This window comes from Protopterus annectens, chromosome 1.part1 (genome assembly GCF_019279795.1).
Source record: "Protopterus annectens isolate FY-2018-M chromosome 1.part1, PAN1.0, whole genome shotgun sequence".
NCBI classification, from domain to species: Eukaryota; Metazoa; Chordata; order Ceratodontiformes; family Protopteridae; genus Protopterus; species Protopterus annectens.
In genome coordinates, this window is record NC_056726.1 from 437,692,642 (window position 1) to 437,713,871 (window position 21,230).

At 41.8% G+C, this 21,230-nt stretch overlaps 1 protein-coding gene across 2 annotated transcripts in view; it reads right to left on the reverse strand.

The window, feature by feature from the left end:
- Positions 1 to 21,230, reverse strand: part of LOC122805536 (chondroadherin-like) — a 370,905-nt gene that overhangs the window by 211,338 nt on the left and 138,337 nt on the right. For both annotated transcript variants that reach the window (XM_044075748.1, XM_044075757.1), the window contains exon 2: positions 10,581 to 11,034. In XM_044075748.1, the coding sequence (XP_043931683.1) occupies positions 10,581 to 11,022 (442 nt within the window). In that variant the 5' untranslated portion in view covers positions 11,023 to 11,034. The remainder of the gene's footprint in view (positions 1 to 10,580; positions 11,035 to 21,230) is intronic.

The window sequence follows — 21,230 nt, forward strand, 5'->3', positions numbered from 1 at the left end:
TCAACTTACTTTCCCAAGTGCCCGATTTTGGTGCAAGTACACGCAAGATTTATGGTAAAGCAAGCTCTATTCTGGCTGTAGATGTTTCAGCCAATCAGAGCATTGCTTTACTATACTTCTTTTGCATGCAGCTGGCCTGCATCATTTCCTGAGTTGTGCAGAAGCGGCTGTAGCGGTCCTGGTGTGGTTCAAGTGCTCATTCAGGTCCACTTAGTCTGTATATCAAGGTGACATCGGCATGGCAGAGCTAATGGTCAAGTTGGAGATGTCGGAGAGGTCAGATACAGAAGAACACACAAACACAGATATTAATCATAAGGCAGAAGTGAAATTCATGCCCTGGCGCTGAGCCATTGTAAACCTTAGCGCAAGTGACCTGCAGTACCACTAAAATCCCTGAAAAGGAAATTCTAAGGACTAAATCCTTTAACAAATTTGTGGCTACAACTGACCATCACACTTTGTCTGCTGGGCTTTAGTTACCATACCATGTAATTTGTCTCTTTCTCCTCCCCATGCTTGTCAGACTATTCAAGATTTGTAGTTATCCCTGCTGTGGGCACAGACAAACCATGTTTAATGTGTCTCCATTATAATGGGCCACTCCATTTGTACAGTAGCCTTCCTGTGAGAACAGAAAGGTCATATAAGCTGCACTTGTCTGACCTTCCCTTTTTCTTATCTAGTTGAGGAAGCTGATGGATAGTCATATTTCCTGTAAAGGACTAGTGGTCCTATATTTCTTTTGTTCACAGTGCTCTTCACAGACTTCTCAGTAGTATCTCAATTGGCTAATACCACTGATGTCAGATTAACTAGACTATAACTGCCACATAGTACTCCATCTACTGATGTCAGATTGCCTAGAATATAACTGCCACACAGTACTCCACCCACTGATGTCAGATTACCTAGAATATAACTGACACATAGTACTCCACCTACTGATGTCAGATTACCTAGAATATAACTGACACATAGTACTCTACCTACTGATGTCAGATTACCTAGAATATAACTGCTACATAGTACTTCACCTACTGATGTCAGCTTACCTAGAATATAACTGCCACTTAGTACTCCACCTACTGATGTCAGATTACCTAAAATATAAGTGCCACATAGTACTCCATCTACTTCCACATTTTGATGCAGATGTCATATTGGCCTTGCCCTCAAACATGCACCAGTTTCATTGAGATGATGGAAAATACAGCTAAAGAGTAGACCTGCGTCCTTAGAGCTTTTAAACAAATTCTCCCTAGTCCAAATTCTTTTTAACACCTTTATTAAATGCTTACATTGTACTCAGTGACACAGATATACACACTAAAAAAAGAAAACAAGCCATAGCAAACATCTTTTATTTTTATGCATTATACATATTACTTTTCTTTCTAACAATTATCATTCACTCCAGCATTATATCCATTGCACAATTCCTGCCTTTTCCTAAAACTCATTCTTCCTCCTGAACATTATTCTACATATATTGTTCCCACATATTACATTTATTTCTATAAAGCTTGCTGTTTCCCTTTTCAAAAGATCCCATCTCTTATCTCCTTTACAATATTCATCACTTCTGTTGCTGTTGATTTAGATTTTTATTTCAGTTTTCTAGTAATTGCTTTGTTGACAGCCAATAGAATTAAACGTAAGGCCTTTGCCTAGGCAATTCAGATCCTGTGTCCTAGCTCAAAAGAAGCATTGCCTTAGTTATGCCCATTTGCTCACCTGATATTTCTGACAGAGAATTCTGTAGGGAATTTTTAAAACTGTCCAGCTCATTACACTGCTAAAAACATGTTCTCAGATACCTCCTTCTTCACCATCACACCCTCAATATTTGCTGTCTGTCTGATGAAAAAGTATTTGAAGGCTGCTTGGGGTATAAAAATACCAATGCAAACACCTCCAAGCTAAAATCCTGCATCTTCTGGATTTTGTTACATACCTTGGAATTTCTACAGATATCCTTCCACTGTTCTTTTGTATAGGAAATGTTGGACAAGAGGTTAGTGCAGCCTTTTTTTATTAAATTATTGCTGTTTTAAGAATCTTACTTGTTATGGTTGGTGACAGTGGGATTCTAAATCACTGTCACAATTTGCTATAGGTGACTTGAATTTTGAAGTAAGTTTTATAGATAATGGCAATATTGCTGCTGGTTAAGCTGTTCTATAGAGTCTGTGCAAGCCATCTGGAGAAGCAGTCAGCATTGTAGGAAATGGCTGTTGGAAGAATTAATGGGACTTGTTTAGACTACACACTTGTACATTACAGATACTGGATAGGTGTTCCTGCTGGCTCAAAGGAAAGAATGGTGCACTTCACACAAGAACAAGGATGGCTCCAGTCAAACATTCTGGTACATGCTTACAAGCCTGGTGAAGGATGCTACAGGTAGCCCCCTCCCTTGCCTAGCTTCCTGTGGTTCCCAAGACCTGACATCGTGCCCATCTGGACCACAAACGAAAACTAAACCTGCAGCCTAAACTCTTCTTAAAACTCAGGGTAAACTCAAAGAATTATTATCCTACTCAGAGAGAATTATACTGTTCTTGTTAAGAACCTGACACTCTCACTTGAAGACTTCAATACTACAAAGCCTGGAAAATTGTATTATAAATACCAGCACTAGTAACTCCTCTGTGTTGAGTTATACTAGTGGCTATTGTTACCTCTAAAGACCCTGCAAAATCTCCTGGTGGTGTAGTGTATGCTGACGTCAGGAAGTTTATAAATCATCCTGCTTGTTCACCGCTAACTGCAAACTGAATCTGCATTTTGTTCTGTCTCTTCTCCTGCCCGGTCGCCTCTCCTGGCTTACAGGTAGCCCCCTCCCTTGCCTAGCTTCCTGTGGTTCCCAAGACCTGACATCGCGCCCATCTGGACCACAAACGAAAACTAAACCTGCAGCCTAAACTCTTCTTAAAACTCAGGGTAAACTCAAAGAATTATTATTATTATCCTACTCAGAGAGAATTATACTGTTCTTGTTAAGAACCTGACACTCTCACTTGAAGACTTCAATACTACAAAGCCTGGAAAATTGTATTATAAATACCAGCACTAGTAACTCCTCTGTGTTGAGTTATACTAGTGGCTATTGTTACCTCTAAAGACCCTGCAAAATCTCCTGGCGGTGTAGTGTATGCTGACGTCAGGAAGTTTATAAATCATCCTGCTTGTTCACCGCTAACTGCAAACTGAATCTGCATTTTGTTCTGTCTCTTCTCCTGCCCGGTCGCCTCTCCTGGCTTACAGGTAACTCCTATAAGGTCTAATTACCTTATTGAAACATTATGGGTGTGATCTGGAGCATTGTACTTGCACTGTTGTGTTATTATTCTACTCCTGACATCGTTTTTCTCTCTGGCGTGTCTGCTTGCCAGCTGTAGCCGTGCATTACTCAACGAAAAGGCTTGCACGTGTTGTGACGCACACTTGGCGTCTTTTCATCAAAACACATAAGCGACCTAGTTCTGCAGTCATTTACAGTTATAATTTTGTAACAGAATGGTATTTTATGTATATGCAGGCAACTGAACCTAGTTTAAAGTGCCTGAATGTGTTTTACTGCTTACGCACAGGCTTGCACATGTTGCTGACTTACACTTAGTGTCTTTTCATCACAACTCATAAGCGACCTAGTTCTGCAGTCATTTAAAGTTATAATTTAGTAACTTAATGGTATTTTATGTATCCGAATGTGTTTTAATGCTATGCAAAGGCTTGCACATGTTGCTGACTAACTCTAGGCGTCTTTTAATCATAACTCATTACCGACCTAGATCTGAAGTCATTTAAAGTTAAAATTTAGCATCTGACTGTGTATTTAATCTATATGAAGGCATCAGTACCTATTCCATAGTACTTAAATGTGTTTTAATGCATTCTTGTTAGCTACTTGTTGTTGCTGATGCACGCTTAGCGTCTTTCTTATCTAAACACATAGCGACTAAGATATAATCTCATTTGAAACTATTACACAGCATCTCCTTGTGTATTTAACTAAGCTAAAGTTATTAGATGCTATTTCATAGTATTTGAATGTTTTTCTTTTAAATGTATACTTTAAGGAATATGAAGTCATTTGAGTGTGTTTGTGGCTAATCAGGATTGCTGTCTTAACCTGCTAGTACTAATTTCAACATTATTAACTCTAACACTCATATCTCTCTCCCTCACTTGTATCATAGGTAGCCCCCTCCCTTGCCTAGCTTCCTGTGGTTCCCAAGACCTGACATCGCCCATCTGAACCACAAGCGAAAACTAAACCTGCAGCCTAAACTCTTCTTAAAACTCAGGGTAAACTCAAAGAATTATTATCCTACTCAGAGAGAATTATACTGTTCTTGTTAAGAACCTGACACTCTCACTTGAAGACTTCAATACTACAAAGCCTGGAAAATTGTATTATAAATACCAGCACTAGTAACTCCTCTGTGTTGAGTTATACTAGTGGCTATTGTTACCTCTAAAGACCCTGCAAAATCTCCTGGCGGTGTAGGCCCGCTCGCCCTTCGCTCGGGCTCTGCTCCGCTCCCTCCCTGCCCCTTATCCCACCCGCCCCAGTATCCCTACTTTTATAGCAACAAATAGTCCCTCCCACTTTCCCACTTAACAAATCCAAGGCTCCCTTGTCGCACCCCATTACTCCTCCCACCCCAAGGCCCACACCCTTTAACAAATCCCACACAAAGTCTCTTCCCTCACTAAATACCCTTTTCTTTTCTTCAGTATGCCCAATTTCAGCTAAACTATTACCCCATTATAGTTATACTTCTCATCACCACCTATATCCTAACAATATATGAAAACCAAACCCTTATGGGTATCTCTTTCCCTAAGTGCCACACCAACTCCCAATACAATCTCCATGTCAGTTATATTCCACCTTCAATCTACCAGGACAAAAACGTATCCCCCAAAATAGTCCACCCCATACTTCAACACCCTAAAATTCCACATAACAAAACTAATCTCAAAATCCTATTTAAATTACAAAGATTTTTAGTTTACTTGAAAAATTGTATTAACATCGACGGAGATATTCACCCAAACCCAGGTCCCACCACTATGCCAATTTCTAACCCCCATAATATAACCCGGAAATCTACTGACTCCCTTCTAATACTACACCTGAACCTAAGAAGCATTAACAATAAAATTCACAACCTTCACGCCATCATAGCTACACAGTCCCCTGACATCATGTGTCTAACCGAAACATGGCTAAAACCCACTACTAAGAATGAAGAGATCCTCCCACCCGGGTACAATATACTCAGGGCTGATCGTGCAAAGAAAAAAGGTGGAGGAATAGCTATTATGTTTAAAAATACCCTTAACATCCTTAAGAACCAAGTACAACCTCCTACGATCTCAAACCTAGAAATTATAGCCCTACAGATCTGCCTAAACACTCAAAAACGCATCAACCTTATTGTAACCTATATCCCACCAGGGAAGAACACAGAAAACCTGGAGCATACCCTGAGCTGGCTAGCCATCAACTACCCACAAGAAACCATAGTACTTGGAGACGTCAACATTGACTGGTCTCTCTTTTCTACCCATATAACTCCACAACCTATTAACCTACATGGTTTTTCCCAAAATATCCTATCCCCAACCAGAATAGGCAACTCACTTCAAAAAGAAAGTATTATTGACTGGATCCTTACTAATAGGGACTCTAATAACTACACCACTGGTACCCTTCCCTGTGACCTCAGCGATCACCTAATAACTTATATCATTAAACATAAATGCCCTACTTCTAACCCCCCCTATATAGACTAATCAGAAACAAAAAAAAATTCGTCCCTCAACTATTTCTTGCCGACCTGAAATCCTGCAACTGGACCATATTAAAAACTCTTTCACTAGAAGACAGTGTGGCCCACTTCAATGACACATTCCTTAAGATACTTGACTCATATGCCCCACATAGACAAATCAGAAACAAAACTCGCATAGCACCTTGGCTAACTAGTGATACTAAATCCAAAATCAAACTCCGTGACCAAGCCTGGGATAAATGGAGAGCCACAAAAACCCCCCAAGACCGTTATAAATTTCAACAACTAAGAAACGCCACTAAAACTGCCATTACCCAAGACAAAAAACAATACTTCTGCAACCTCCAGCAAAAACACCAGAACAACCCAAAGAAATTCTGGGCAGGTTTTAACAACCTTCTGCACCCAGGCAAAACTTCCACCCCAACCCCCGAGAAATTGTTAGAGAAAGGCCAAGAAGAAGTAGCCAACACCTTTAACTCCTTCTTCACTGAGACTATCCAAACCCTAGCCAGTCAACTTACCTCCACTTCCCCACCTGCTGCGAAACTGCATCTTGACACCCCTACCCCCTTCAATTTAAAGCCAGTCTCTTCCTCCTATGTACGCTCCCTCCTAAAAAAACTCAAACCAACCACCCTAGCGGCTGACCACCTTCCTGCGGAATTCTTACAAATTGCATCTGATGAAATAGCCTACCCCATATCAATCCTTATCAATAGAACTATAACTGAGATGAACATTCCCTCCATTTGGAAGACTTCTTATATCATTCCGCTTCACAAAGGAGGTACCTCCCTGGAAACGTCAAATTATAGACCAATAGCCATCCTGTCCCCGATAGCGAAAATCATGGAAAGATGCATCCACAAATAACTTCTTCACTATCTGACCTCTAATCATCTCTTGTCCAATGCCCAGCACGGTTTTCGCCCACACCATAGTACAACTACTGCCCTCCTTTCCTTTGTTGACTCAATCAACAACAATCGTAATAACAAACTCATATCCTCTGCCCTCTTTCTGGACCTATCAAAAGCATTCGATATGGTCAATCATCAATTCCTTCTTAACATCCTTGAAACCCTACGTCTGGACACTCCAGCACTAAACTGGTTCAATGCCTACCTCACTGGTAGGCAACAAGCTGTCCTGTGGCAAAACAGAATATCAGGACTGCTCCCTAATACCATAGGTGTTCCTCAGGGCTCGATACTGGGCCCACTTCTGTTTTCCATCTTCATAAATGACCTTCAATCAGTCGTCCCTAAATCCACCTGCATCCAATATGCCAACGACTCCACCTTAATCTGCTCCGACGTCTCCCTCTCGAATCTCCAAACGATCACACAACATTGTTTTTCACTAGTTGAAAAATGGTTCACTGACTTAAAACTCCTACTTAACCCAGCTAAAACGAAACTATTACTTTTCTTCCCCAACGTCTTCTCACCTCTAGGGAAAGAACTCCCAAACACTAACAACATTACCTTCCATATTAAATCCAATAATGGGACCCTCATAACCCCTGTCACCAGTACCAAACTGCTAGGTGTTACTATTGATCATAAGCTCAAATTCGACATACACATTACCCAAACAGTAAAGTCTGTTAACAAAAAACTAGGATCTATGTACAGAATTAAAAACTTCCTAACTCCCACTACCAAATTAACTATTGCCCGTACCCATCTCCTCTCTTCCCTCCTCTATGCCTCCCCGATCCTCTCTTTTCTCAATAAACGTGAACTTAACATGCTCTCTCTTGCCTACAACCACATTGCCAGATTTATTACAGGTTCTCCTTATCGAACCCATCATTGCCTTAACCTGAGGAAACTTGGATGGTTGGAACTGCCAAATCTCCTCAAACTTAGCCAACTCGCCGAAGCTTATAAAATAATCAACCATCCTGATAGAACTCCCTCACTGTGCAGAATTCTGACTCCATATACTAACCTCAACAGTCTCCGATCATCAAACAGCATCCAGATCCTAACTATTAAAGCAAAAAACTTAGGTGGGGATGCCCTCACGCTAATTCCATTGGCAAGCAGTGGAACTCCCTGCCAAACAACCTTAGACTTACTACTTCGCTCAATCAGTTCAAATTTAACCTTAAAGAATATCTCTCCACACAATGGATATGCCCATGTCGTGAACCTGACTAACTACATATCTCATACCTTCTAGTCCCATATCCCTAGCCCATTTCCCTAATTGAAGATCTCTAAAATCTCTCTTTCCTTATAACAATTTAGGAAGATTCTCCGATTTCAGTCTATTTTCCAGTAATATAACAAAATCAATGTTTTGTGTATAACCTCCACTCTGTCCTTGTCTTATATAACATCTATGTAATTTTTCATTCCTGCATATGTAATCTATATTCACTTTGTAGTAACTATACTTTGAATTTTGTAATTTAAACATGTACTTCCATTTTGTATTGGAGCTTTTCTCCTCGGGCCTCTACTGAAAACGGATATGTATCCAGCTAGACCAGCCCGGTTAACAAATGTAAAATAAATAAAATAATAAATACATATTGCCTTTCCATTCTCCCTTCCCAAATTTTCTTAATCTCCTCTGACTGATATTTATATTTAACAGGAAATATTTTATGTGCCCTAATAATTATCTTTTTTTAACAGAAACTTGTGTTCTAGATTCAGTTAACATGTCTACCGGAGCTAGTCATTCACTTAGTACTCCCATATCATTTTCTCTTTGCCTATACTCTGTTATTGGTCCCTAGTAGGGAAGGCAGTCTCTAACCAGCCCAGACTTTTCCCACTCTGTTACCTTTCCCACGCCAGTTATTTGCTCCCAATACCTTGGTTCCTTTGCTAATTTTCTCCAGTAAATTCTAACTCTGTCTTGCCTTCTTTCTATACCTTCACTTTCAGTCATCCCTATTGGTAAAACCTTGTTTCTCCAATCCCATGTTGGCTTAGTGTTTGGAATACTTTTGGCTGTTTTATGAATATTCTGTATGGTTGCTATTTACTTTCCTTAAGGATCTGCATACAAACGTCTACTTTCTCCTCACTTCTCATTGCCTCTCCCATTTCATCATCATCTCTTTCCACCTTGATTTACAACCTTCTGTCTGCAGTAGGTATATGAATATTTTAACTGTGTAGCTCTAAAGTTTCCCTTCAAATAATCCTAATCCACCTTGTTCTATGGAGATAATCAATTTATTTTACTTAACTCTTGTCCTTTTCTGTTAGGTCTTTTGTAAGTGTGATTTACAACTTCCCATCCATTTGATAAAAATATACCTGACCCATATATAAAATGAAAGGGACTGCAAACATTTCCACAGCTTATCCGTATACATAACCAAGAGCTTCCTGTATCTCACTTTTTGCATTCTCTTGTCCAGATTTCTTAATATCATTTAAATCAGTCAGTTTGCTCTGAAACTTTTCTACTGTGGTTAAATTTGCATTCACATACCTTCCATTCCTGATGTAACTTTATGCATTTTGGTTTAGTTTGCTGCATTTTCCCTCACACTCACAGAATAACTGAATTTCTTTTGCCCACATCATGAAGAAAATCTATTTCCCATTTATGACCTGACCCTTAACTGTCATGGCATCTGTTAGCTGTCTTAACCTTCCTTCCTGCCTCCCTTTGTATGGTTAGACAGATGTACATGATAATAACAGGAAGCAATCAGTTGCAACTGAAAGACCAGAAGGAGTACAGATGGTTCCATTATCTGCACAGTTTAATTACAACACAACCGGCTGACAGTAAGTGAAAAAAAAGTTGAACGTGTGAAAATGTATTGAGGGTACACAATCCAGCCCCCCCCCCCCACAGTGACGCATCTTAACCTTACTATGTGCAGCTTTGCTTAAATTGCACTGAACATAGACTATAGTTAATGGTGTCAGTAAGCAGCCTTTAATCATACTGACTGAACAGTAAAGTTAATGGTGTCAGTTCTTATTTAATATAATAATTTCTGATATTACTAGGCTTTGGGGGACAAACAGTTAATCATCATGGTAGAACTGTATTTCATTTTAAAATATAGACATAGAATGTTTTCATCATGTGGTAGTTTACCAGAAGTGATCAAAGGACAATAAAGATGTAACAAAGTCACATGGCTGACAGTTATATTAAACAAAGGTATTATTCAGAGAAGAAAATGTTTGGAAATAAAGAGAAAAAATACATGTTTGTAAAAGCATAGACCATGGAACCTCTAGGAGGTGCCTGTTATCAGTATGTATCACTTTTTCTGTTCTGCTCTTCAAATCCAAGACTTGTCATCCCTCTGGGGGCACTGTGCATTTGCTACATTTGTCACCCTTTTAGTTTGCCCTGCTCAGATCTTCAGTTTTGACACATATTTTACATTGCAAGTTCCAAGCCTGATCTTTTCTGAAATACATTTTCTTCCTTTCAGTAGTTTTAGAACAGATCCTGTACCATGTTAGCTGTTCTGAACTAGGATCTTGTAAACTTTGGAATGGGATCTCCGAATATACTCAGGGTAAGTCAAATACAGATTCCCTAACATCCTCTAAAATGAGAAAATAAATGTCTTGCTTTCTTTCAGAAATGTCTCTTACTAAGAGCCCTGTGTTTCATTAGTCCCCTTCAAAGGTTGCTCATTCAACAGCAGAGCTTGTTGTTGAGGGTATCATGTTATTTTTTTTCAAACCAGAGCTAATGTAGATGCTTCTCCAAAATGCATATGATACATATACAACCTGTTTCACTAGTCAGTAAAATGATACATACCTGGTTTTAGGCTGGCTATCTTATTGTACTCCAAGTGCAGATACAGGACAGTTGTTATGTTTTCAAAAGCAGTCTCCTGAAGTTCTGTAATTTCATTGCTGTCCAAGTGGAGATACTTCAGGCTTCCAAGTCCATTGAAAGCACCTGGCTGTATTTCACTGATCTCACACTCACTGACGTAGAGAACTGTCAAGCTAGACAGGCTGGCAAAGGAATTGGTCTGGAGTGTGAAAAACTGATTCCCACTCAGGTTCAGCTCCGAAGTGTTGGTAGCAATGTTGGAAGGGACTGAAGTCATGCTAGCATTTTGACAGTGCAGATGCTGTTGAGGGTATAAGCAGGTACAATGTTTGGGGCAAGCAAGGGTTTCCATCCAAATTACAGGGACAAGTCCACTCCACAGCAAAATCAGCATGAAGTATGCAATGTTTTGTAATGCCATTTCAGGAGAGATCTGCAATATAAATCACATTGAAAAATGCATTTAGAAAGAACACAGTACTGAAGTATACATGTCATGTCATTTTTTCATGTTAACTTCCCCCAGTTTGTGTGCAAAAAAAAAAAAAATAATAATAACATATTTGGCAAGCCTGTAGCCCATAACAGAACATGGAAATTTATAATTGAGGAGTAGTAACAATCTCCTGTGTTTTTGCTCATCGACTGATGTTGTTTAAATAATGTTAATTGTCTTACAAATATATGGAACTTAAATATTTGAGCTACACTCATTTCAGTATCTGGACCTTTGGCTAAAATGCAGCATACCAGAATAGGTCCCTGCACGTAGGTAAATGCACAGCTCCAAAATTGCAAAGTATCCAAACAAAAATGAGCCAACAACTGTAAGCTGTACAATATATCAAAATATATTACATATAAAGAACAAAAATAACACACTGGTTTTGGCTAGAACAATTTCTTAGCCTTCATCAGTGTTGTAATCAGAATCATTCATTTGTTCCTTTTGAACAAAAATACAAATTGGTTACATACCGTGATTGGTTGACTCATAAATATTCATTTAGCCCAGTTGGAAAAAGTCCACCCAGTTTAATGATCCATTTTTTCTCTTTTGCATCCAATATAGAGTGCCATCCTCCTTGTTTGGATCTGTCACCCAATAGTGTCAGACCAATGGCCACAAGGCACGCATCCAGTCAGTCTGTCCCCCAAGATTGTTGTTTGAGTGGTGTTTGTAGAGGAAGTTTTATGTGGTCGTTTGTAGTGACTCAGATGTGAACCCAGGTTCTTGCCTTTACGAAATGAAAAGTACCACGTGTCTCCAAGATATTGTGTTAGGGTGTTATTGGCCAATAATATGTTCCAATGTCTCCGTACGATGTCCCTGAGTGTGTTAGTGTTCCTACCATAAGTGGTCGTAAAACGGATAACATTGCCAGTACCATGATGCTTCTTCTTATATTTGAGCAAATACTCCTTGTTAAGATTAGCAGCATAATTGCTTGCTCCTAGAACATAACCCATTTTATAATCCCTGTTTCTAAACCTGTTAACCAAATCTTTATGAAAAATTTCGAAAGATGAATCTTGTGAGCAGATATGCCTCATCCTAATAAACTGGGATTTGGGAATGTTCCTAGTGATATGGGGAGGATGAAAGCTGGATGCGTGGAGTAATGAATTATATTGAGGATATTTATGGAAAACTTCAGTACATAGTGTATGGTCCTCATTTCTACTGACCTGAACATCTAGATATGTGCTGTGTTATCTGTGATAGTTTACTGTAAACTGAAGGCCCCATTTGTTGTCATTTAAATATTCAATAAATTCCATAAGATAATCAACATCCGACCTCCACACCATCCAGCAGTCATCCAGATATCTCCTCCATATGTCAGTTTCACCCAAATAAATGTTTTGCGTCATATCATAAATGATGTACTCCTCAACATAAGCCATAAAGAGGTCTGCATATATGGGGGCAAAAGACACCCCCATAGCTGTTCCCTGTACCTGCCAGTAACATTGATTTTGGTAGAAAAACAATTCTTGGTTAACACATGATGTTAAGTTGTCAATCTCGCCTTCATTCTTGCTTGATGGGTTCGGAGCCGATCCTCGGCTCCGACTCGGCACTTGCTAAGCTCGAGAGTCACTTTTACCAGCTCGAGGCAGCCCCATATCCCATGATGCAAGGCGGTAAGTACCCAGATCTCGTTTGCCGCTTCGCTGATGAGGTCCTCCTTTTACCAGCTCCTGGTAAGTGATTGTTATATTACTACTTTTGCCCCTTTCTTCAAAAAAACTTTAGATAATTAGTTTTAATACAGTTTTAGTCCTTTTCTGACAAGATTTTCCCTGACTCCTTAAAATTTCTAGTCAGACTTTCTCCCATCCCATCCCCCCCTTGTTAGGGTGTGTGTGTCTGTTATTGATAGTTTTATATAATTTAATTTCTTGGACTAGTGTTGTGTGTGTGTGATTCACTATGTCTAAGGAAAGGGTCTCAGGCTTTAAGAAGTGTGACTCGTGCTGTCAGAAGATGTCTCTGACAGACGGTCACACTTCTTGCCTTTACTGCCTGGGGCCTCTTCACCTGCAGGACTCCTGTGCTATTTGTCACTCTTTCAGCCAGAGAGCCCTGCAGGAAAGAAGAAATAAATTAATTTTGAGGGGCCTTCTTAAGCCGGAGGGCTCCCCGGCTAAGTCGGCTCCATCTAAGACTTCAAAGTCTTCCAAGGCCCAGGCTTCTGTGTCCAAGCCTGTGGCCTCGGCTCCGACTCTTTCAGAGTCGAGATCGGCTCCGGCTGGAGCCAACTGTACTTTACATAAACCTTCGGCATCGATGGCTATCGGTGCCGATTCTGGTTCGACCACTTCGGTGTCGGCTCCGATCGGTTCCGACCACCATGTGGCTCAGGCATCGGTGTCGGCTCCGATCGGCTCCGACACTGTTACTTTTGTGGCTGTATCGGCTCCGGCTGGAGCCGATGCATCGAAGCTACCTGTCGGCGCCAATAAGTTGTCGGCTCCGACAGTTTCTGTGGTTTCATCGGCTCCGATGGTTCCTTCGAGGAAGAGGTCTAGGTCCCCTTCCTTGGAGCCGATACTTTCGGCTCCGGCTTCGCCTCTCCTCTCGGAGCGGAGCCATCGGAGCCGATCTTCAAGGTCATCCAGGCTTTCTGACCATGATTTAGAGAGAGTGGTCAGTAGATTACTTAAGTCACAGGCACTGGCCTAAATGCTACATACTCCGTCTCAGCAGACGACTATTGGTCCACACCCCATTGCAGTTCCTCCTTCGACTTTACCCCAGAGTTTGGAGTTGGAGCCTTCGGGAATGGTTACTGCTACGGCTGAGGGACAGATACCCCCTTCTGTTCCTTCAGCCTCTACTCTTATCTCCTCTTCGAGACCTTCCTTAGAGGGATTCAGTGGCCGGGCTTCCCTGGTCTCCTCCGAGGGGGTGAGTGGCATCGGACCCTTGTCCGAGCCCGCTCTTCCCCTTGGAGCCTCGGCCTTGGTGAGCTCGGCTCCGACATCTGCCTCGGAGCCTTCCCTTTCGGTGGGCCCTGGAGTTCCTAGTTCTTCGGAGCGGGTTCTCTCGGACCTCCCTGGGAGGGGAGCCTTCGAGGTGATGAAGAGTGTGCTGGCCACTGGTCCCAGCCAGCAGTCTGTTCCCTTAGCTCCTCCCTCTATAGTGCCTGTTGACATCTCTGCCACTTCTCTTGCTACAGGACCCAGAGATCCTCCGCCTCAGGTTTCCCCACTGGGAATATCCCCCTCTTCCGAGGATTCTCCTGATTTGTCGGGAGATCCTCCGCGGAAGAGGACTTGTAAGAGGAAACACGTAGACTCCCCCGAGTCTATCACTTCAGATACTGACTTAGATGAGTCAGAAGGATCCCCAAGATCCCCCTCTGAGGATGTCTCCTTCTCAGACATCCTAGAACTCCTTAGACAGAGGGGAAACTGGCCCACCAGTAATCCCTCTGAGGATGAGTCAGTATACCTGGAGGCGTTTGGATCTCGGCCCTCCAACTCCTGGGTGTCTCTGCCTTTCGACCCCCTTATGCAGGTTATTGCCCGAAAGGCGTGGGCTGCTCCTGACTCTGTAGAGCCAGTCCCTAGGAGGCCTTCTAAATTTATTACTGCCCCATCGGACAAGCAATTCCTCACAAAAGGTGTCCCCGCTGATGCCATGGTGGTGGCGGCTGCCACCAAGAAGGAACTTGCAGATCCTTCCGTACCTGTCCATCCTCCTAATAAGGACTCTAGGACCATGGATAGGTATGGTAAGCGGATGTTTTCTTCAGCGACCTTTGCTATGCGTTCGCTGAACTACCTATGTCACTTCACCAGACTCCAAAGGGATATCCTTAAGGAGCTAGGTGAAGTTGTGCAGGATCCTACAGCTGCAGGGGCTCAGAAAAAAATTGCTTCGCAGCTAGGAACCCTTAACTCCATTGCAAACTCCTCCATGCGGCTAATATCATATGCTGCTGATGGAGCGAGTAGGGCCGCAGGTACAGGTGTGGCTCTTAGACGCCAAGCCTGGATGCGGCTATGTAATTTTGCAGATCCCTTTAAGGCGTCCTTCACAAACTCTCCCTTTGATGGGTCAGCTTTATTTGGCCCTCAAGTGAAGGAAACATTGACCAGGTGTGAGCAGGACGGCAAAACTCTTTCGGCCGTAGGAGTCCGTTTTTCCACCCCTTCTAGACCTTACCCCAAAGGACAGAAGGGTGGCAAAATGTGGTTCCACAAATCCCAAGGAGTCACGCCGGATTCACGTGGTCAGTTTACCCCTAGAGGCAGAGGGGGTAACAACAACAGACGCCGCTCTAGAGGCAGAGGGGGTCCACAAAACCAGGGAAACAGAGAGTCTCTCTCTGACAAGCCCTTTCAGCATCCCTTAGATGTTGCCCGGCTGTCCCTCCTTGGAGGCAGTCGGGGGAAGACTATCGCTGTACCCAGAAGCCTGGCATTCCCTCACTCAAGACAGATGGGTACAGTCGATCATATCCGAGGGTTACATAATTCCTTTCGAGGAAAGTCCTTTCTATCCCTCAAATTCCCTTCCAGATGTACCACCCGGTCTAAGGGAAATTGCAGAGTTAGAAGTCTTAAAACTACTGCAAAAAAGAGCCATTCAGCCAGTTACAACAGACCATTCAGAGCCCGGAATCTACTCAAGGTTCTTTTTGGTCCCCAAAAAGATGGGAGACTGGAGACCAATATTGGATCTCAGCAGACTCAACAAGTCTGTGAGGAAGACAAGATTCCGAATGGTCACTCTTCAGTCAATTCTGCCCTTCTTACAGAAGGACAACTGGATGTGCTCAATAGATCTTCAGGATGCGTACTATCACATAAAAATTTACAGACGCTCCAGGAGATTTCTCCGCTTTCGGCTGGGGTCCAGTCATTTCCAGTTCAGAGCCCTGCCCTTTGGTCTCACTATAGCCCCCAGAGTGTTCACCAAATGCATGGCAGTGGTCACGGCTCACCTGAGACGTCAAGGATTCCAGGTGTTTCCGTATCTCGACGACTGGCTCCTTTCAGCCACCACCAGGCATCAGCTTGTTCAAGCCAGGGATTACACAATAAATCTTTGTTCTCATTTGGGTATCTCGATCAACTTCGAAAAGTCATCCTTATCGCCCTGCCAGTCTATTACTTTCATAGGCGCAAACTTAAACACTGTTCGGATGTCAGCTACCCTTACAGATCAAAGAGTTTCAGACATTCAAAGTCATGTCAGGATCATTCTAGCCAACAAGAAAGTACAGGCCAGAATGGTTCTAAAGGTATTAGGCCTCATGGCTGCGGCCATTACTCTTCTTCCCCTGGCTCGCTTCTACATGCGCCTTCTTCAGTGGATGTTGTTCACTCAGTGGTCTTACCAACAACTTCCAATGCATCACCAAATTCTGGTGACACAGATTTGCAAAAATCATCTTGCTTGGTGGATCACATCTCCCCAGATTCACCAAGGCAGACACTTTGTACCCCCATCCCCGGTAGCCACTGTCACCACGGATGCCTCTCTGATCGGGTGGGGGGGTCATTATCAGGGCAGGATGGTTCATGGGACATAGCAACCGTTCGAGTACCACCTGCACATAAATGTCCTGGAGATGAGAGCAGTGCTTTTAACGTTGCAAGCCCTCAACGACTTTCTTCCCGTAGGAACAATTGCAGTCCACACAGACAACATGTCTGTAGTTTGGTATATCAACAAACAGGGCGGAACCAAGTCCTACCCCTTGTGTCGAGAAGCACTCAGACTTTGGCAATGGGCGATCTCCTCTCATCGGTTTCTGGTAGCAACGCACATCCCTGGGAAAACCAACATTTTAGCGGACAGATTGAGCAGAGCTATTCTCATGCCTCACGAGTGGTCTCTCAAGCAATCTATAGTGGAAGAGATTTTTCTGGAATGGGGTCGCCCGTGTCGCGATCTTTTTGCTACTCCCCAAAACAGCAAATGCCCAGACTTCTTCTCTCTCTTCCCTCTACCAGGCCATCCCCCCAGAGACGCTCTGACCCAGGATTGGCCCCAGGGACTTCTTTATGCTTTTCCTCCATTTCCTCTGATCCCTCAAGTTATCCAGAAAGCAACCGTTTTGAGAGCCAAAATGATTCTCATTGCTCTTTATTGGCCTCGACAAATTTGGTTCCCGTTCCTCCATCGTCACCTTTTGGTGCAGCCGTGGCATCTGGACCCAGTGCCAGATCTTCTGATTCACCAATCCGGTCAGCTGCACCGGTCTATACCTTCTCTCAACCTCACAGCATGGTTGCTCCACTTCCTTCCTTAGCCAGGCTTCCCTTGATCTCTAACCCCGTTAGAGACATTCTAGTAGCTTCCTTAAAATCCTCTACCAGGAGGATTTATACAAGCAAATGAAAACGATTCTGTTATTGGGCTAAAGCCAAAAATATTGATCCCTTCACTGCTCCAGTTCAGGCAGTTTTGGATTTCTTAGCGGAGATTTTTCATGCAGGATCCTCTTCTTCCACAGTTAGAGTTCAATTGGCTGCTATCTCGAACTTTCATGTCGGGTTCGCAGATCACAATATTATGTCCCACAGGCTTTGTAGAGCCTTCTTAAAAGGAATTTTCCTCCTGAAACCTCCAGTCAGGAGTCCTCCCCCTCAATGGGATCTAAATTTAGTGCTGACATCCTTGATTCTTCCCCCCTTCGAGCCAGCTGTTTCTTCCTCCCTGAAATTTCTTTCATGGAAAACCTTATTCCTAGTAGCTATTACATCTGCCAGGAGGGTGTCTGAACTTCATGCTCTATCGGTTCGACCCCGGTATTTGGTCTTTCACAAAGACAGAGTATCATTGAGAACTAATCCGACCTTTTTGCCTAAGGTCGCCTCAAAGACTAATTTGAATCAATCCATTGATCTCCTGTATTTTTTCCAAACTATTCAAACAGATCGAACAAAAACTACATTATCTTGATGTCCATCGCCAACTCAGATATTATTTGGACAGAACTAAACAATTTAGGAAATCCGATCAACTCTTTGTTTCCTATGCTGATAACAAGAAAGGCCTTCCTGTCTCTAAAGTTACCTTATCTAGATGGCTTTCTTCTGTCATCTCTGAAATTTATCAGCTCAGGGGAAAACAGCTGTTCTCAAAACCTAAAGCACATTCAACTAGAAGCTTAGCTACTTCTACAGCCTTTCAAGCTAGGCTTCCTTTAGACACTATTTGTGCAGCGGCCACTTGGGCCACTCCTCATACCTTTGTTTCCCATTACATATTGGACTTGGCCTCCAGGGACAGAGCCAGTTTTGGCTCTACAGTCCTCAAGAGTCTGTTCCATTGAGCCACCCAGGATAGAGGTGCTAGGGACGGTCCCATCAAGCAAGAATGAAGGCGAGATTGACAACTTAACATTAAGAAGTTATGTACCTACCATAACGTTCCATGTTAGTTGTCTTCTCTCTTCTTTCTTCGACCCTCCCTCCTTCCCCAGGCCTGGACAGACCTTTTTCTACAAGGTATAATTATGCTGAAAGACCATACAGAGCTGGTCTTTCTTCCATCCTGCAGGTTTTTCTTCTGCTTTCTTCCTTTGGGAAGTTTATGCTTGGTGCTATTGCCCTTTTGTCATCAAACGAGATCTGGGTACTTACCGCCTTGCATCATGGGATATGGGGCTGCCTCGAGCTGGTAAAAGTGACTCTCGAGCTTAGCAAGTGCCGAGTCGGAGCCGAGGATCGGCTCCGAACCCATCAAGCAAGAAAGAAGGCGAGAGAAGACAACTAACATGGAACGTTATGGTAGGTACATAACTTCTTATTCTGTTAAGCATATCAGAAAGGTATTAAAGCCTGGTTCATACAAATTGGATTTGTATAACCAGTATTCAATTGCACTGAGACCTGCCCAATGTGGGATGTTTGTGTAAAGTGCACTAACATCCAACGTACAGAGGAACCAGCTCTCCGCAAGTTGCATCTCAGAAACAATGCCCAAAAAAGGGGCAGGACTCATTGATCCCAGGGGCATGCACAGTATTTAATCTACTATTCCATTCACAAACGTCTGTCCTATTCACAATATCACCTTCCCTTACACTCTCATTAATAACTTACAACACTAAGAATTTAAAACTATGTGAGGTATCATTAGATTAAACATGCTTAGCTAAAGCATTTGATGTATTCAGTCTCATGATATCATATAGATGCTGGGCTATCCTGTCATGTAACCTCCTATTGGTCTTGCCTACAGAAAACAAAGTGCACCATGTGCACTTAGACAAATAAACCAAATTAATACTGTCACACCTAGCATGATGGTGAAATTCATATCTGTATTTAGTGTAAGTATGCATAAAAATTCTATTTCAAATTCATTTTTCTCTCAGAGTTTTATGTTCATAGGTTCATAGCTGAATATTAGGCTAACTGCCCTGAAGAACCATTTAAGGGTATCCAATAACCCAAGATCAAAATCACACCATGTACATTGTATCTATGAGGCACAGACCATTAGACCAAACCCACATGCCTTGTTAAAGATATGTCTCTTATTTTAACTACTGTGGTGTAAGTTTTGATTTATTTCTGATTCAGGCACTTAAATGCAGTGGAAATAAATATTGTTTAAGTAGCAGTTATGTGCAGTAGTGTTGTATAGTACATCAACTTTGAGTAATCAATGCCAAAGTATCCCCCTTCAAGCAAAGAGCAGACACCACCCACCTGTAATGTGAATTGCTATTAACTATAAATGTAAAGCTGATATACCCACACCAAAGAAAACCAATATATTAAAACAGGCAAAGAAAAACAATGTTTTACTAAGGAAGTTTAAATTAAAATCACTTGCTGAGTATGGAGTATTAAACAAAATAGACCGAATTTCATATTTGTTTTTATAAACCTACTCAAGGCCCAGAGAGTACCACAATTCTGGTACATAAACTGTTAAATGTACTGTAAATGCAAGAACTATATTACAGATTTCCACTTGTATGTGTATGTGAGGAAAGATTCAAAAGGTTCAGCCAGTTTCAACATTTTAGATGCATAATGCAGCAACCTCTTTTGAAATGTCAACTACTGTAGTGATGACTGTGAAAGATTAAGTCAACAGTACGCTAACAGATGTTATGTGGATATCTTACTACCTGGAAATGCAGTCTGTTAGCTACACCTAAAATCTGCTGACAGTATGCAATGAGCTCCTGTCTAAGATCTTAAATCTACTCTCATTCATTCATTCATTCATTCATCTCACTGGAACTCCTATTTTTTATCTAAACCTAGCTTATCAAATTTTCATTCACCAAATTTATTTTATTGAAACAAAAAACATCAAAATTCCAAATAAGCAAGGGACAATCCATCTGACTTATGTGGGGGACTTTGTCTACCACATTCTTAATTCTATATAACCAAATGAGGTTGTTGCAGTTTGGGTACACTATTTCACGCTCTTCTGTTTATGGTCAATATCCTACAAATCCTAAGTTTTATAGTGCTGAATTTGACCAAAAGATAACTGAAAAGCCAGTCCTAGAGGAAATGAATTGCACTTGTACTCAGTGACTGTCCCGGTACATAAAAGGTTGCACTTTTCCCATTTCACAGATGGTAAACAGAGTGATAATAGAGGAGTGACTTTTTTGTATACGACATGGGTAGATTGTGTTAGGTGAGCATGGAAATACAACACCGTTGTGTTTGTTGATAGTATTCTGCAATATGAAAGGAATCCGAGATATCTGTAGAGAGGATGGGATATTTATTTGCAAAAAATGTACCCTGAGGAGTGCTGTTGGGGGTATCGGTATAAATATGCGAGAGTATGTGCGAGGTGCAGCCCTCTGTGACAATTAAGTATTCAGTATTATTTATTTAACTGTGCTTTGGATGTTTTACTGTTTTGGTGTTTCAGTTGGGGTCTTGAATTCTCTGCATCCTTGTTTCACCCTTCACTGTTTCAATAACATCACACACTTTTATAGGCTATGTTTCTGTGAAACTGTCATTCCCTCTGAGTCTATGAAACATCAAACTGCTCTGTACAGAAACATATCTACTTCAAGAAGGAGACTTGGAATCATAATTTTGTTAATGCTTGCAAATAACTTGAAGAGTATTTTAACTTGTAACTTACAAAAATAAACACGAGGAAGAACAAAT